The sequence below is a fragment of the Chroicocephalus ridibundus genome, chromosome 1, assembly GCF_963924245.1.
Source record: "Chroicocephalus ridibundus chromosome 1, bChrRid1.1, whole genome shotgun sequence".
Taxonomy (NCBI): Eukaryota; Metazoa; Chordata; class Aves; order Charadriiformes; family Laridae; genus Chroicocephalus; species Chroicocephalus ridibundus.
In genome coordinates this window covers 70,668,216-70,687,184 of record NC_086284.1, presented here as the reverse complement: position 1 = coordinate 70,687,184, position 18,969 = coordinate 70,668,216, and the positions used below count along the sequence as shown (strand labels likewise).

The 18,969-nt window shown below is 38.8% G+C and overlaps 1 protein-coding gene across 3 annotated transcripts in view; it reads right to left on the bottom strand.

Moving 5' to 3' along the window:
• The window catches only part of UXS1 (UDP-glucuronate decarboxylase 1), a 65,799-nt gene that overhangs the window by 36,125 nt on the left and 10,705 nt on the right, over nucleotides 1-18,969 (bottom strand). For 2 of the 3 annotated variants that reach the window (XM_063338782.1, XM_063338790.1), the window contains exons 2-6: nucleotides 15,964-15,991; nucleotides 13,145-13,193; nucleotides 11,154-11,197; nucleotides 5,247-5,307; nucleotides 176-356 (exon numbers count right to left, since the gene is read on the bottom strand). The exons of the other annotated variant lie outside the window; for it this stretch is intronic. In XM_063338782.1, coding sequence (XP_063194852.1) covers nucleotides 176-356; nucleotides 5,247-5,307; nucleotides 11,154-11,197; nucleotides 13,145-13,193; nucleotides 15,964-15,991 — 363 coding nt within the window. The remainder of the gene's footprint in view (nucleotides 1-175; nucleotides 357-5,246; nucleotides 5,308-11,153; nucleotides 11,198-13,144; nucleotides 13,194-15,963; nucleotides 15,992-18,969) is intronic. 3 annotated transcript variants of the gene reach the window in all.

Below are 18,969 nucleotides of genomic sequence, written 5' to 3'. Positions count from 1 at the left end.
TCTGAACCTCTCAGTCCACACTGGTCACAGAAATTAGGCTAATAATAAACAAAGCACACAAGTATTAGATAGACTAATCCAGAATTCAGCACATAAATTTAATTTCTTTACAGACATACATACTTCAGAGGGTAAAGCACAACGAAGTGCAGATACCAAAGCAGAGACTACTCACCCTCAATATACAGGGGCTCAACGACATCGTGATTTATCAGTTCGAAGTTCTCATGACCAATCCAGTGCTCCACATTTCTTTTCCTGCCCGTAAAGAAGTTGTCCACAACTGTAACCTCATGGCCATCCATCATTAGTTTGTCAGTAAGATGAGAACCCACAAACCCTGCTCCTCCAGTTATCTGCGTTAGGACAGTTGGTATAAATTTCTTTTTCTTTTTACAGAAATACCAGACAAAGTCTACAAACATGAAGACAGAAGAACAGTTGCTTTCAGGTCTTTGCTTACCCCAGGGGAAACAACTCCATTTCCATGCTTAAGTTTTTCTATCTGATATTTATTTACAGCATTTAGAATTTCAAGAGGGATGCTTGACATGTTTCATCACTGTTAGGCTAGAAATTCAGCTAACCATTTTCATCAATAAAATCTCATTTCAGATTAAATTTTTTTCCTTTTTTCCTTCAAATTGGATTGTGCCCTTTTATGCGACAGCAAAGCCTAAAAAGACCCAAAAAGGTAAGAGGAGAATTCTCTGCAATTCTCATTTCTCAGAAAAGAGACGACAGAATGCCAGGTTATTTTTGTGGAAGACAAAGTATCAGAAGTGTTAAATCCAGCTTTTTTCTGGTTTAAATGGAAGACATGTTAGGTGTTCTGAGTAAGTAGTACAAATTCTTTCACCCTTCATAGAGGGAAGTGTATTCTTAGACAAAAGCAAGTCTTTGAAGATCTCTCATTTGAAATATCTGCTAAAACCGAAGTTATTCCTTTTGTTTTTTAAGGCATCTATAGCCCACATCCTATCATTCTGTTTTCACCCTCTCATACCATTAGCTCCGACATCCGGCATTTGCCTGTCTTGGAACTTTATGATGTTTTACTGCAAAGAAATAAGCAGAAATAGAATATTTAAACACTTGTACTCCTGTTCCATTGCAGAAGTAGAAGCAAGGAACTTCTTTTTTTTTTTTTTCCCTTTCTGTACCTCATTCTTTTAAGAGTAAACAAACAAAAAAGATCACTAACTCAGTACCGAAGCAGTCAACACAGTAATTAGTACAACTGCAAGTTGTGTGACACATCCAGACAGACATATCTACGGAAGCAATTATTTTCTCTGCACTTCATAAAATGTTTTCAAGAATACACAAATACATGACAGATCACCACTCTCAACGAACGAAGGGACTTGTAAAAGCCCCGTGTAGCATCAGCTATGTTATATGACTGCATGATCAAATTCACACTTTGAAAGTAGTTCAGCTGTTGATCTCCATTCTTCAGCTGCAGTGACAACTAACAAAACAACAAAAGGACATGGTGAAATTGTCAAGCAGGATTCTAATGAATGGATGTGCTACAATGACAAAGTGCTGTGTGGAGAAGGATGTAGATATCTGAAGATCTTTCCCTTTGGGCTAGTCAAAGCCTAAACTTTTACCCTGTCCACTTCCTCCCCATCCACTACTGAAACAAGCCAGATTAGCAAAAGTCTTCCTTAAAAAAACAAAACAAAACCCAAAACCAACAAAAACAACAACAATAAAAAAAACCCCAAACCACAAGCCCAGGAAAGACACAAAGGCAAATAGAAAGCTATCAAAAATTGAAAAAAGAAAAAAATCTGTTCTCTTCTGTAAAAACCTGAATGTCCACTTCTTGTATTCTCACACTTCTTTTTCTTCCTAAAAATTCAGGGCCATCAGTCTGTCAAAGACATTGTTAAGTACCAGTTAATAAAATAATCATTTAGTTGGTGTGTCTAGTATTCTTTTGGGTTTATCAGAGCTTCCTTGTAGCAGATTCAATATGTGATTTCGTTCCTTGACAAAACCTGAAGGAAAAAGAGGATTTAGGAGAAGCTCTCTTTGAAAAAAAGAAATTAACTCAGAGCTCCCACTATCCCAGAATAGACAAGATGCAAGAACAGGTTTCTGGCAGAATGCTGTGAACTGGGAAAGAAGGGCAGTAACCGAGGGAGAACAGCCCTCTGACAGGTGCCACCACTTACCAAGGAAAAAATAATATGCATGGAAAACTTACTGCCATAAGCTTATCCTAACTTGGAAGTGAGCTCCAGCCTCGCTGAATGTTCCAAGGGTTTTGCTTTTTTGTGGTGACCAGGACAAAAGTTTTCTGTAGATGCCCTGAACCTATTCATTCAACTGAGGCCCAAGGAAATCCCCTGATGCTATTTCTATTTCCAGGATTCCAGAGAAGACAAACTTGATGATCACAATATGTCTTTGGTGCAGTAAAAGAAGGCGTCTTCTTCCCCATCTCCCTTTTGGAAAAAGCTGTAAACCAAACCAAGCACTGCTTACGGCACTCTTCTATGCTAGATGCAAGCAAAAAAAAAAAAAAAAAAAGAAAAAAGCACAAACCAATTTTGTCTGGAAAGAAGTCTCCAATTACTTTAAATCTGTGAACAGTTTTTATGATAAATCTATGTTAGCTTTATTAACATATCACTTCCATAGGTATTAGATAAAGAACTACTTGGAAAAGGAGCTGAATTTCCCCTGGAAAAGTAAACAACTTTATAAATTAATTTTTTACCATTACTTGAGGCTACATTAAAAAAAGAAAAGATGATTTATCAACTGAAGCTTTCTGTATAACCTTCCTGTAATCACTCATAAAAGCAAGGTCAATATACTTTATTTCTAAAGATGACTTCCTGCAAATCACAATGACATATTAATCTACAAAATCATATACCGTATGTAAATCATTTCTGTATCAGAATTGAAGCACCAGCATCTGGGGCTTAAACAGGCATTCTTTAATAAGACATCATTAATAAAAATGTTTAATTACTTAGTAGTGCCAATATGCTCGGTAACTTCAGCATCTACTAAAAGGCACAAATATTACCGATGATTTCCTCCACTAGAGGCACTTAAGTTCTGTGTATTTGCTAGACAGGTTCGTTTCTGCTGTCTGCAGTGAGATTCAAAACATCTAACATCCCACATGGAAATTATTTTTATTTTATGCTTTAATTGGTCTACCGCATTCAATTCAGAGAAAACTCACACAACTGACTGAACCAATGTCAACACTACCATCCATAATATTAACAGAATTCCTTCTCTTGCATATAAAAGCCTGTGGCCTAGTCACTTCAGAGAACTGAGTAAGTAGTTAAATCATACACAGCAGTATGAAGACTTGAGCTCTTTTGAACGAAAGTGACAGAGTATCTAGTCTCAGCTGAAATACCACCCCTACTAGCAATCGTCTCTAAACAGATGTCATATAATAAAAAAATAACTGCTAGAACTGTTGTCTGATGAGCACAACGCTGCAGAGACTCCATTCAGAGAAAAATCAGAGTTTAGAACGGATTCCAGGAAAAGATGCAATATCAACAAAATACAGAACAAATCATCTACTGAAGTTCATTTGGCTTGCCAATTCTTGTGTTTTCTCCTGAGAAACTTGCAAGTGTCATGCAAGGTCTACACGAGTCCTCAATAAGCTGACTTCAGCTACTCAAAAGAACATTTTTCCTGTAGGACTATGACAGCAACGTTCTAACAGAACGAAACTGCCTACATGGGCAGGAGGCTTGTGAAATCCCATCTGAGTTCCCACTGAACTAATCCCCAACCATTACAGTGAAGAAATGACTAACAACTCGCTGATCCTTTTTGCCAGCTTTCTCTTTATTAATTTAAACTCTACAGACTACGCGGACACCAAAAAGCTATTCACCTCCACGTCACCAGACAACACTCCTATTCCAACTACTTGCCATCACTGTTGAAGCAATAGACTTCATCGAAATATTCAGTATCTTTAAGAGGCAAAGTTTAGAAGTTAACATTAAGAACTCCATAGCCTATTAACAGCATGCACTGATACTTATCTTCAAAGTACCTTCTTGCTTACACAAAAAATATGACATTAAGGTAACTTTATTATGCTCAGACACATGAGCACACGATTTAGGAATTTTCATAATTAAACCTCTGTGATGTTTTCCTCAGTGTACCTTCCACATTCAAGAAAGGAACAGGGAGCCTAAAGATCTACCTCCTTCAGACTGTCATAAAAATGACAAAGTAACTCTGAAGAACTAACCTAATTTGATAACACTCATTCTTTATGAAGTTTTGCAATAGCAGTGAAGACTATTGTCCAATAATGCAGTAAAAACAAGATTTGTTTCTAATTGCGTCTTTTCAGTGTTTTTCTTCAAAATTTTGAAGCATCAGAGCAAAGGAGAACATCAGATATGTCAAGCATTTTACCAGGGATTTATCCCAGACACTGCTCTCTACTACACAGGCAGACATTCATACTTCTATATTGACACATGTTAAGTAGCTATAATTTCTCTGCCTTTTTCTTTCTGTGTGGAGACAATTTTTTTTCCCCAGGACAGACAGAAACAAGAAAAAAAAAATTAGGACACAGCTAACTTAAAAAGCGTTTGTAGACTGAACTGGACAGCTGATGCTGCAGCACATTTTGCCAAGGTTAAGAATGCCTTGGACAACTACGTCTCCTGACTTAACCTGCCTTCCTCTTCCACCCTGAAACACCTGTGATGCTTCAAAATATCAGAAACAACATAGAAGATAACAGAGAGATAAACATTCCCTCAGTCTAATTAACTGGTCCTTCTTAACAGTGCTGCAGAGCAGCTACTTTTCTAGTCTTAAGACAAGATTTTGTCCAACTCAGTCATACAAGCTTTCTGTCAAGATGTGCCCAAGAAGTTTCCCAGTCTCTGCAAGTTTAAGCCCTCTGGGGAGCACAAGATGAAAGACCCTTTTACACTGCAGTCCTGAGATGTTTTAAGTAGAGAACAGTAGCTTAATTATCAAGTCAAACTTCCAAAACACAGCCCAAGTGTATTATCCACATGCCGAGTCTGAGAACATCAACACAGAGTAAGTGAAGTACTACTCTAAACCCTGTGCAGCACATATGACATACAGGGTAATGTACTTTATTCCTGCTCATGTCTTTACTTAATCCTACAAGACTGATTACATTCCACAGATTTTTTTTTTTTAATTTCCCAAAACCAATCCCTGAGTAAATACCAACTTACCAGGATTCTTTTACGATCCTTTTCTGATAAAAACTTCACTGGAGGGTATTTCTGGGTGAAACTACAGAACATTTCAAAATAAAGAAGAAAAACCGTAAGTTTCAGCGTTGCTTCTTCTTTCACATATCTGTCTTTGAAATATGAAAAACTGCTCTGACAACCTCCCGTTCTTCAAGTTCTGCTATGGATATGTTCGGTCCTTTTTTCTAAAGGATGTAGGCCCACATGAGAAAATGTCTACGCTTTGTAAAAGCACTGTAAGAAATATCAAAATTGATTTGCAAGAAGTGCGTTTAAATTTTCTGCTTAACTGATTTTCTAGAATGAATCACTTCTATCTTTTGAGAGCAGAACTGGCACGACATCACAAGAGAATAAAACAGTAAATTGCAAGCAGTGACTTTTTTTTTTAAAAAAAGTTTTTAAAAGCAAACAATCTTAAAAGTTCTGAAAAAGAAAGCAAGTTGTTTTGACTTACCGCATTGACTTTAAACATTTCTTCTTGAAGTTTCAATGTGAAGTTTATAATATAAAGTCTTAATTCTCCCTAAAGTTTCACAGTAATCAATGTAAAGTTTACCATCAGAATGTTGAAGAAACTCTTTTTAAGATCCTTCAGCAATTTCTGCCAGAGATCTTATTCAGCATGAAAGCTAATCCTAATTTTCTTCTCAGAAAAAGCTAGATTGCCATTGTTTTGATGGTCTTCAAGCTACTTTCACTTTAATTTTTTGCATCTTCTTCTTCACAGGAACTTAGTCAAAACTAAAATATCCTAAAATAAAGTTATATGATGTACGACTCTTAAGTGGTCTCTCAAGCTTAAAGTTGATGCTCAGAACCTTAGATAATTTCATGGATAGCGAAATATACAGAATCATAGAATCATAGGGTTGGAAGGGACCTCTGGAGATCATCTAGTCCAACCCCCCTGCCACAGCAGGGTCACCTACAGCAGGCTGCAGAGGAATACGTCCAGATGGGTTTTGAATGTCTCCAGAGCTGGAGACTCCACCACCTCTCTGGGCAGCCTGTGCCAGTGCTCTGCCACCCTCACAGGAAAGAAGCTCCTCCTCGTGTTGAGATGGAACTTCTTATGTTCCAGCTTGTGCCCATTACCTCTTGTCCTGTTGCTGGGCACCACTGAAAAGAGACTGGCCCCATCCTCCCGACACCCACCCTTTCAGTATTTATAAGTGTTGATAAGGTCCCCCCTCAGCCATCTTTTTTCCAGACTGAAAAGATCCAAGTCCCTCAGCCTTTCTTCATAGGAGAGGTGTTCGAGTCCCCTCATCATGTTGGTAGCTCTCTGCTGCACCCTCTCCAGCAGTTCCCTATCCTTCTTGAACCGGGGAGCCCAGAACTGGACATAGTACTCCAGATGTGGCCTCACCAAGGCAGAGTAGAGGGGGAGGATGACCTCCCTCAACCTGCTGGCCACACTCTTCTTGATGCACCCCAGGATGCCATTGGCCTTTTTGGCCACAAGGGCACATTGCTGGCTCATGGTCATCCTGTTGTCCACCAGGACTCCCAGGTCTCTTTCCACCAAGCTGCTCTCCAGCAGGTCAGCCCCCAACCTGTGCTGGTGCATGGGGTTATTCCTCCCCAGGTGCAGCACCCTACACTTGCCCTCATTGAATTTCATAAGGTTCCTCTTTCCCCAGCTCTCCAGCCTGTCCAGGTCTCTCCATATGGCGGCACAGCCTTCTGGTGTGTCAGCCACCCCCCCCAGCCTTGCGTCATCAGGAAACTTGCTGAGGGTGCACTCCATCCCCTCATCCAGGTCATTGATGAATATATTGAAGAGGACTGGACCCAGTACTGACTCCTGGGGAACACCACTCGTCACTGACCTCCAACTAGACTCTGTGCCCCTAATCACTACCCTCTGAGCTCTGTCTTTCAACCAGTTATCGATCCACCTTACTGTCCATTCACTGTCCAACCCACACTTCCTAAGCTTCCCTATGAGGATGCTGTGGGATACTGTGTCGAACGCCTTGCTTAAGTCAAGGTAGACCACATCTACCGCCCTCCCCTCATCTATCCATCCAGTCATGCCATCATAGAAGGCTATCAGATTAGTCAAACACGACTTCCCCTTGGTGAATCCATGTTGAGTACTTCTTTCTTTTCCTCCACATGCCTTGAGACGACGCCCAGAACAAGCCGTTCCATCATCTTTCCAGGGATGGAGGTGAGGCTGACCGGCCTGTAGTTCCCCGGCTCCTCCTTCTTGCCTTTTTTGAAGACTGGAGTGACATTGGCTTTCCTCCAGTCCTCAGGCACCTTGCCTCTTCTCCAGGACCTTTCAAAGATGATGGAGAGCAGCCCAGCAATGACTTCTGCCAGCTCCCTCAGCACTCTCGGGTGCATCCCATCAGGGCCCATGGACTTGTGAATATCTAATTGATCCCTCACTTGATCCTCCTCAATCCAAGGGAAGTAGTCTTCTTTCCCCATTACTTCCCCCAATGCCTGGGACTCCTGAGGGTTGGTCCGAGCAGTAAAGACCAAAGCAAAGAAGGCATTCAGTAACTCCGCCTTCTCCACATCCTCCACCACCATGGCTCCTGTTTCATTCAACAGTGGGCCCACAACTTCTCTGGTCTTCGTTTTGCTTCCAATATACTTGTAGAAGCCCTTCCTGTTGAGCTTGACATCCCTGGCCAGGTTTAATTCCAAGGTGGCCTTGGCTTTTCTTGTTTCATTTCTTTCTCCCCCCAGTGTCATGCATTCTGCATACAGCAAGAAACTTCTCCAAAGGAAGGTGCGAATTTTATTATTTATTTCAGTAATTAGCATTGTAGTCTTGGCAGTATTTTAATAGCCCAGGTTTTTCTTAACTAAATATCAGTGTGATACTGGACAGAAATCAAACGATGGCTACTCTTCTCCTCCAGAAAGTCCACATGCTAGAGAGGCAATTGGATGTAGTATGCAGGAGGTATATATGCCAAGACTTCACACTGAGGTTACATTTTCATCTACTCACAAATAGACTCTGACTGAACTGACCCTACATCTTGTGAAGCACCTCCTTTGCTTCTAACCTGCAGTACTGGCTCAACAGGAATTCTTCAGAGGCAAAGCACAGATGATTCTGTACTTGTGTCAACTTTTCATCCCAGAGTGTAAACAATTTTCAGCTTTCTGGATAGGGGAAACATGGCAGTAGAATCTTCCAATATTACCCATACAGGAACACTGAAATAAGAAGGTACCTACACTTGCCTTGCATCACCACATGCATCACTAATGGCAACCTGATTTCTTTGATTTAAGCTGAGAAGCAATGAGAAACAGCAGTGCATAAGTATAATGCAGATATGTAAAATGCAGCCTTCCCGTGAGACAAAGGCAAATCCACCCATAAAAAAGAAGCTGATGGAGTTTAAAAAAAAAAAAAGCAGCGAAGCACCAAATAACTTGATGCAAGGTAAAAATCTGTCTCCTCCACTTTTAAGACCACTATTTTAAGGTCATGTTAATCCAGCATGGAGTAATATTGCTGCCAAAGGGACCTCCCAACCATTTTTGCTCCTTCCATTACAGCAGTACTAGCTTAGAGGCAGTGGGCAGGAGTCTGGAATGTTTATTTTTTGGCAACAACATTGAATTTATCTTGACCTAATGCTTCCTTTGATGACTACACAGCAATGCTTTTGCTGTGCAAATTATTAATAAAAATTGTCCGACTTTAGCTTCAGTTAAACAATCTCTTGCCATGAGATTAGCATTAAGGAATTCTTCTCTTTCCTGCTTCCCAAAAGTATGACGATGGTTTGCTTTCAGGCTTTATCAGCTTATGAGGTAAAAAAAAAACATTTACACTAGAGCATAAACTTTGCAAGCATGATCAGCCTTCAGGCATCTGACAGTGATTAGTTATTTACTGTCACTTTACATAGATATAAAATCCAAAAATTATTAATTGCAACAATCCACATGCAGTTAAACCAGCAGAAGTAAATGGCTACACTATTTGAAGAACTCAAAACAATAAGAACCCATATTTTCATACGGGCCATAAGAGACCATAAGCTCACATTTTGTGAAAGTATAATTCCCAGATCGGCTCATACAGAGGTAAAAGAAAATATTTTGATTCGTTCTCCTCATTGCTAGACATTTGAAACAAGACTCATCAATACACTACAAACACTACTCAAAAACAAAAGAGCATTTAGATGGCTCTTGGGAGAAGTTTTAACTTCATGGTTTCACACAGCAACTCACTGCTCATTTGGAAAAATATAACAATTATTAAAAAAAAAAAAAAAGCACAAAACAGGATATCCTCCCACAAAGGTCCTCTGTGAACGGCAGGAGGAAATACCTGAATTGCCAACCACTGAAGCTGAAAATATGCTGGGCTATCAATAAAGATTAAATAACTCAATTGAACAGAGGTAGGATATCAAAAATTTCTTCTGAACATAAATCTTTATAATTTGACTGTTATAATTGGTACGGTAGTATCACAGGCAACTACTACAGGTGATGTAGTCTGCTAATTGTTTCATATTGACAATACATCACCTAGTTCAATTCATGAAGTTCACACTTATATTAAGAGATGAGCAATCAGATCAGTATTCTCACTGAAATAAACTGCATGTGGCAGGCCACTGAATCTTTCAAATTCATTGTAAAAAACAGAACTGACAAACTGTTTTCTTTTTTTTTTTTTTAAACAGCACAGGACTGGTAGGGGGAGGAGGGGTAACTGCTCATTGGCAAGACAAAACTCAAAAACACTGCTGGTGTTGAGCATACCACTGGCCAAGAGCAATAGGATTCTGCCTCCCCGTCCCGAGGAAGGGCACACAGCCACCAGTATGCCATGCATAACCATCCAGGTTTACTGGCACTGCCTGGGTAAGTCCAAACTTGGCCCTCTGTATTGCAGCATTCTCAGCTAGCTGCTTGCTGGGGACATCAAGAGTACCACCTGTGAAACAGCATCACTGTCAAAAGCAGCAGTGTCCTTGTTAGAGCTGACAATTCCCACCTCTATTCCAGACCTTATTTTGTGATGAAAAACACCTGCCCAGGAGGATACTCAGGTGGGAGAACTCATCTGGCAGAAAGGCAACCAGGCTGGGGAGCCAGGGAGGTATTTGCAAAGAGAGACTGAAATGCCTGGTTTCCCCATCCAGCTTATTATCATCACTCAAGTGGTTCTGCTGGCATAAAAGGGAGGAAATGACATTGCAGGGTGGACACAAACAGATAGGGAGAAATGGATCAGGCTTGGGTAGTCTTTTTTTGTGGTTTTGGGTTTTGTTTTTTTTTTTAACAACTATGTCAATTTAAGGTGCTTGTGGAACTACTGTACATGTTTAATATCTGCAGCCCATCAAAAAGCTTGTCTGCTTTTCCTCAATCACATCATGCAGTTTAATCCAAGATATCACGTTCCCTTACAAATCCTGAGAAAAGCGAGTCAGTCGGGCTCATCCAAAGCACATGCACAGGCTAAGATTCACAAGCAAATCACTATGCTTTAGCTAAACCATCGTAACTGATCACAAGTGTGAGAAATGTGAGGCAAAAGCTATTTTCAGTCTTCTGAAGTCAAAACCAATGTTTTAGGACACACCTAGGTTGGACTTCCTAAACCTTGGTAATCCGTTCACCAGCAAATACCTCCACAGGATTTGAACTTTACAAAAATCCTGCACTCCTAGTTTACTTTACTGGGATTAATCAACCTAATACCCTAAGCATTAACGTCTTCCAGCATTCAAGGCCTCATCCTCACTTAGATATGATAAAAATCCAAAGGTACTGGGGGTATACACAAAACATTTATCTCGAACCTACAACTACAGAATTGACCTCTACAGAACAGAAACTGTGCTTTTTAACTGCTTCCCAAATTTAGCAAAAAAGACGTACCTTTTTTCTAGATCTTTGATTTTCTCCCGTAGAGGTGCAACAGCCTAAAAGAAAGAAATCTTTAATCTTTGGAGGATAGAACAAAATTCATATCACAAAACATACATATAGGAAGTTACTTTAGAGCAAAAATCATGGCAAATAGCCTCCTATGAAGAGCTTCACTGAAGACACTCCAAGAAACCTGTATCTTAAAGCATTCTTTATGTAAAAAAAATCCTTTTTCACCAAAAATCAAATCACCTAGTACAGCATGAAATCCCTTAGCCTACCACTGAAAACAAAACACCTCAAGGCTAGGAGTACCATGGTCTTGTTGATAAGAACATCCAATGTTATGATTCCTATTTGGCAAATTGAAGTCACAAATGACTCAAAGGTTGTCAAAGGCAATCTATATTTATCAACAGCATGATAGGACAGTCAGTAAAACCTCAGCTATTTAAATGGAGAGCAGATACACATACTTAAAAGAGTACAGACACACAGAAACAGGGGCATTAGCTCCAGTGCAAAGGCTAGATTTCTCTCAGGACATGGTAGATGAATTCAAAGAAACTTAATGTTTAAAAATCTAAGATAAGTTTTATATCATGATTCAAAGTTGTATCTAGGCTTTTAACAAATATTAAAAGGAAATTTGTCAGAAAATACAGTTCACCTACCAAGACTTCTTTTTTCATTTTCACTGCTTTGAAAGAGAGAATCAATTAAGTCAGCATTAGTTTCACATTCTTTATCATGTGACTCAAATTTCTAAAAGTCCTGCCAAATTACAACAGCTCCCTGAACTTGTTTTTAGGTTTACTAAAACCTTGTCACAAAATTTACCATCTAGGGCCATACATAACTTGAAAGCTATCAGAGGGTTATCACTTGAAATGGTACTATACAGCAATACACCACCAATCTTTATTAATTAGTTTTGTACAAATATTAGTGGTTAGAGCTAGACAATTCAGGAACTTCATGAACAGAAATAAGCTGCAAATTCATGTTAAGAATAAATACAGTATTGTCATTTATATTCATTATCCAGCTCTGTGAAGCAGCAAATAGTTCTTGAAACAGTTGTACGTTGAACTTTCTGATGGTTCAAGATACTGTATAATTAAAGCTTTAAAAACATGATAAAAAAAAGGAGGAATGAAACAAGACAAACTAAGAACACAATCTTTCGAATTTAAGTGGGCTTCCCACTGCATCCAGAGGAATGACTGCTATATAAACCTGTTGGAATACAAGACATTAGGCAGACCAGATCACACTAGTATGGTCACACACACCCCAACACAAGGGGCAGGTGGTATTGACCTCAAAGACTTTTGTATCTATTAAATTCTTTTGTTTTCTTGTTATTAGACTGGAAGTCTAAAAACAACTGGAGATAGATCTGTTGCACAGATTCTTAATGTTTCCCAACAAACTGAGGTTAAATGACAATTCAGAGGTATTGGTACAGAAGTTCAGAACCACTGGTGTGTTCCAATACCCACCTCTACTCCAGAAATTGCCAGGGCTTGTGCTTAAAGCATTGGTACCGCCCACCATCACAAACACCCTACCTTTGTTCACTAGTTAAGAACAAAGCAAAGCATTTTTTGGAGGGTTTGAATTTTCAAACAAACATATATACTTAAAATTTTGTAAGGGTGACAGAGGAAAGAATTTGTGCATATCCTTCATTCAATAACAAAAAACAGTTCTCAGGAGGACTCTACCACAGTCTCTGCAGCAAATGAGACAGTAGAGCTATTACTTTCAAGAAAGGCTTAGAGAAAAAAAATAAAAGATGAGTCATAAATCTATGTTAGAAACTCCGCTACAGTGTTGAAAAGTTCAAAAACTTATGTACAGACACAAATCCAATGCTTTGAATGGTTTTAGCGAAATGGAGAGTAATGAGATAGAACTAAACACACCCTTTCAATATAAAATAAGTGAAATGGAGTCCTCAAAACAAAACAAACAACAACTATTAGCAAACTAACCTCCTCTATTTTACTTTCCACCTTCTGATCCCCATTTTCTTGAAGAGACCTGTTGGCAAAAAGAAAAAACATAATCTATACCTATCATTAGTTGCTCCACTGCACCTGCCTCATAATTTTCCTGTTAAAACAGTATCTTCAAAGCATCCCAAGTTATTATTATTTCAGAGATATATTCAGAGCAAATGAAAGTCAAATCCCCACCAAAATCAGACAGTCTCGTCACCACGTTTGGCAGAAACTGAACCAAGCCCACAGGAAAGAGTAATAACCGTAAAGATGACATTCTTTTTACAGAGAAAATTAACCTCATTGTACAAAAGAGTCTAATCACTGCATTAAGGTACAGTTAGGTCAGCAGAAATGTTTTTGAATGTAGCTTTACTATGCAAGTGCCTAAGATGTTTTTTGAGAAACTCTGTTTACTGGATGCTACAGGTATGCTACTAAAACATTTTCCTTTAATGCCACAACTGTAACTGTAATGTCAATCAAAAAGAAAGAAGGGCAAATGTGTCTAGCTTTGAATTTGAACTTTTACAAAAACAAGGAAAAAAACCCCATATCCAAACTTGTCTTAAGAGACCATCTGATGGGCAATACTGACTTAGCACACAAATACTACTTATTTGAAATGAAGCCAAGCTTATATACTTAGGGAAGTCAAAGTAACTTGTGAAAACTTCTTACCATGTAAGAAGTTGTTGTCTTGCACAAATATGTGTGGTCTTATTTAGCATCTTACTGTGTAAAGTATCTCAAATTAGTCGTGTTCATTCTTTCAGTAAACTTCTACAAGTGTAGAATATGTATCTTTACATTTTTACCTCTTGCATCTAGTCTATGTGATTTTCCTTAAGTTTGCATAATTATTTTTTTTTTCAATTAAACCTTCCAAAAGGGGAATTATTTATCTTACAGTAGTAAGTTTTTGCATAGTAGAGGATTCATGGATATCCAACACAAAATGGAGTTCTTTCAAATAAAACAGAGATCCTTTACTCAGGACCTGAAGTTATTACACCTAGGGAAACAGAAGATCCTTTGTTAAGCAGATATACATACGCTACACTGTTAAAAGTCAGAGCAATGATTCCCTTCATATCCCTCTGTAAAACTCTTTTACTAAAAAGCCAGTTCAGTCTATTACTGAGGCAAAAATCTTATTGACGAGATTCGTTTTGTTGTATCAGTTAAGAGTGAAGTAAATTCTTGGACCAAGACACACAGACCCTCAACCATCTTTTCAAAACAAATTGTAATTTATTGTAATAGTGGCAAATAAAAACCCTCCAGTTAGCATAGTATGAATTTACTAAAAGGAAGCAATATTATGTAAATCTTGAGAATTTTTCAAATGTTTTGCCAAATAACAGAAATCTACGAAAAGCTATGCAAATAATCTGTGGAATACTTAGCCTTTCCTCTCTGCTAAATGAGCAAGGAAAATCTGGGAAACCTCTCAGAATATAAAAAGGCTCCCTCAAAAATAATTCCTACTATCGTTTATTCACAAATCCTGGAACTTGAGGACTTGCGCTCTGCAGTTTAGGTTTTAATGAGCTCTTCCTCCTAACAAATACAATCTTATTGGCTGAGGACCAACATCTGACCTTCAGAAATAAAAATTTCATCCTTGATACCTCTATAATGGACACCTCAAATAAGTCAGATATAGCTCATGGTAGCATTTGTAAGGACAGCTTATCAGGGAGTGAACGCATTAGATCCCATGCCCACCTGCCCTCCTCAAACCCCTCTTTAAGGTTCTTGTCCTTCCTTTGGAAATGCTCAGCTGCTCATGTAACAGCTGCTAAGCTGCCATAGTTTGCTGGTCACAATAACACGGTAATCTAAATGATATCTCCATCTGTGAGCCACAGCAGCTGTTTGCCTAACAGCTGAACACATTGTAGTAAGGGTGGGAAACTCCCAACAGAAGTAAAGTGCATAGCCTGGGACAGGAACAGACCCCTGGGTAAGCTGCCCATGCTGACTCAGAGCCCACAGAAAATTAATTAATTTTCTTACTTTGCCTCAAACTTTACTCTGTGCTTCTAAGCATGGCAACAGGGTACCCAAACCCTTTACTGGCAAAACAACACGGTGAAACATTTTGTCCTTTGTTGTAGGGAACAGACTGTCCCCATATTCTCTTCACCTTATTTTTCAGTTGTGTCTTCCTGGTGAATTTTCCCAGAGGACAAAGACTCACATGCAAGCAGAAATGCAGTGAAAATCTGCATGTTTTGCATGCATATGTTATGCTTTCCTATTTCTAAGGGCAAAAAATCTGGGGGACAGCACGGGATTTTTTTGCGTTTCAGCAGTCAAACCACCAGATTCTCTCCCAATTAGCTGTGGAGGAGGAAAACCCCTCAAAAAATTCTAGGTACAGAAACATAATTACGGCAAGCAGTGGAGGATCTGCTGCTCTTCAATGTTTAAGCCTGTATTGCCACTGAGATATGGTCAGATCTGTGCTGAGGAAAAGCAGAATCCAAGCCTAAGTGCCCAGCTATGTCAACAAATGTGCCTGAAACCATCTCCAAAATCAGAAGATGAATTTGTGCAAAGAAAGGCAGATGCTGAAGTGAAAGTAAGATCCTAGGTGAGATTTGCAGCAGAGGTATAGTCCTTTTCAAGACTGAACACCTTGTATTTAAAAAGAGGTATCAAGTGCTTAGCAACTATCCAAACAGCAGTGTGAGCTGCTGTTCTATTTTCTCCCTACTTGAAACAGTGATGCGTGTTGATGGGAAAGGCAAGTTAATTTTATTTCAGATAAGGATATTCAATACAAAAAATATATACATTACCTCATATTGACAAAGTTTCCCCATACAGCTGGAAAACAAGAAAAAGAGAACATTACAGTGTCATACAACAGTACATGAAGTAATTTTTTCCTATTATCATTGGAAGGAAATTAAAATGATGTTACGTATGTTAATCACATGTTATCTAAATAAGCTACATACCCCAAGTGACTAGAACACCGTTTAAGAGTATGGGAGGAATTCTGATGAAACTACATGAGACTATAAAAAAGTAGGAAAATACAGTAATTCAATAAAAAAAGGACTAGACTTGGATTCCAGTGCACATCTGGAATTATCTGACCAGTAAATCAGCAGATATATTTATCTGATCGTTATCCTCACACTATATCACATAAACAAAATGTACAAAAATTCTCTGGACTATAATCTGACACCATACACAGATTAAACAAACCAGAGCTCTGAACTTGTTTATTAGGGATATTGAAAAAAATGGGAAGAGCAAGAAAGGAGACCTGTAGACCTGAATAACATGAATGGGAAACTGAGCCTGACAAGAGTAAAAAGGCTGGCTACTACATGCGATATCTACACCAGTCCAAAGAGATGCCACAACAGTCCTGCATTAAAGGTAGCAAGTGCTCATGTGCATGTGAATTCTCTCTCTAATTATGTATATATTGTGATGCAGACACGAAGTGTACCTAAGCAACCTAACCAAGTGCCTTGCTAAGCAAGCAAAGGTCATTTATTACGCTCTTTGTATGGAAAAGTTTTAAAGACAAACCACAGTGTAAAACAGCAAACATGTATCAGTTGTTTCTATGTTCACAAAAAGACTCATCTGCCCATTTTATTTTATACTGAAAAAAAATCTTCTGAAACTGTTCAGGGTTTAAGTGATTACACAAAGACTATTGGAACACTGATTTTCCTTTTAACTTTCAACTAGGACACAGAACATAGTTTAAAGTGAAAAAATGAGAAGCCATAAACCAGGCTACACTAGAGCTGACGACTTCAGATTGTCAAGACAAGGTTAACACAGAACAGTTACGTAAGGGACTCTGCAGCAATAAGCAACACAGGAAATATAACCAGCATATCACCAGAAAAACATTCTGCAATTGCTCTTTAAGAGACAAGGCTGAACCTAAGGATCCAAATTACACTGGGTCTTAAGGAGGAGTAGCGCCTATATGCAGTATTAACATACATATAGAAAGCTTCTGAAGTGTCCTCAGTTTTTGTAAGCTGGGCTTCAGGTCTCAAGTAGCAGCTGATGAAGTATTTTGCTAGATTCAAGCTTTGCACGTATATTTTCATCATTATTTCTTATTGATTTCAAGCAGACAATGAGGTGTTACAGAAACAAGAAAACAAAAAATGCTGCTACAGTCACAGACAGGCACCTTCAAGGCAAGAGAAGAAAAGAGATATACCCAGGGAAGAAGAGCAGGGAGGACATGGGTGAGGATGCAGTAATGCAGCCTGTGTTCCACCCTTTAGGGTATGTGAAAGCTACTGAACTTTTTTTAACTACTGAGTGCTGCTGAGTAATTCAAAGAGTAACTCAAATGAACCCAGGACTATCAAACAAACTGTAGGAGGGCACTGCGATATCTGTGGCGGTATCATAAAACCTCTGTCGCCTTCTGGGGAAAAGATAAGGAAGCTTTATATTAGAACAGATGACCCATAAAATCCAACTGAATTTAAAAAAACACCGTGGATTTTATGTTAATTAGATAAAATAAGTTATCTGGCAGAAAAAGGGATACAGTGTTGAGGACTAAATTAAATTCAAGTTATTTACCCTCTGTCTAGGATTTTAGAATTATTTATGATAACATTAACAGAAAAACAACTTTTTCTTTTTTCAGTGAATGGTGACCATCTGGCAACTACAGGTACAGAATTCTCAAGTTATACATTACTCAGATATACTTGCAATCAGTTATTTTTCTGGGCTACAGAAACCCATACAAATAACATAACATATTGTTCAGGCAGTGGCAGGAAACATCTGGGCTTGGTTGGTGAAGCAGGAATTGAAAAAAAATGAGTTGCCAGCTGCACCACAAATACCACCCTGCCAGTTTTGTCACAAAGACAGCACAGCTACACTGCCTACAAGAAACTGGCTTCCTAAACAAAACGTGTTGTGTGTGCTCAGTGTCCACATCAGGGAAAGGGAGCTCAGAAAGGCATTCGTGTACTTCCAGAAACACTACACTTGATATCCGAGTTCTGTAGGAGTACATGACTTTCCATTAAACTTCTAGGAAGCATATTTTTGTACCATTGCAAAAAAGAATGAAACTACAAAATAAACCACATAGGAAATACCATATGGAGGGATTTGAAGAACTCTGAAGTCTCTCTCACATGCAGAGCGGTGCCACAGAAACTCACTTGAACATACTGCCCTCACAAAGGCTTCTGAACACACAAATCTAACGAAAATCTCTTCGGGTACCACATGTTCACATCCAGCTTATGTCAAGGTTGAAGGGATAAGAGGTAAGGTTTTTCGCTACAGTAGAATTAAAGGTTTTCTTGTTTTTTTTTTTCCTCAATGCGTATCACAATTGTTTATATAGCAGGCTTACACAGCTGCAGTATGACTACAGCTTACAGAGGATTTCCTTGACTTCTCACTTCCTTGCCTAAAGGTTATGCCAAGCCAGTTTGACATTCAGGCAAGAACGATGGAAACATATTAAGGCAAGTGGGCCCAAATCCACCAGCAGAATGATGAAATATTAGAAGCCTAAATCCAAGACAAAAACCCTCACAGACACCATAAAACTCCTTGACAGGCCCACCAACTTCAGTCAACAAAAGCTGCAGATGTGGATGGTTAAAAAAAGCTTCCGTACCAGCAAGGTCATGAATCAGGCACTACATGTAAACCCAGTTTTCAAAAGCATCAGACTCCTAATGGATCCAATTTGAGCAAACACTAACATAATTGAGCACCTCACACTAAAAGCCAGTCTTAAAAAAATAAAATTAAAAAGTTTTCCAACTCTAAAGCCA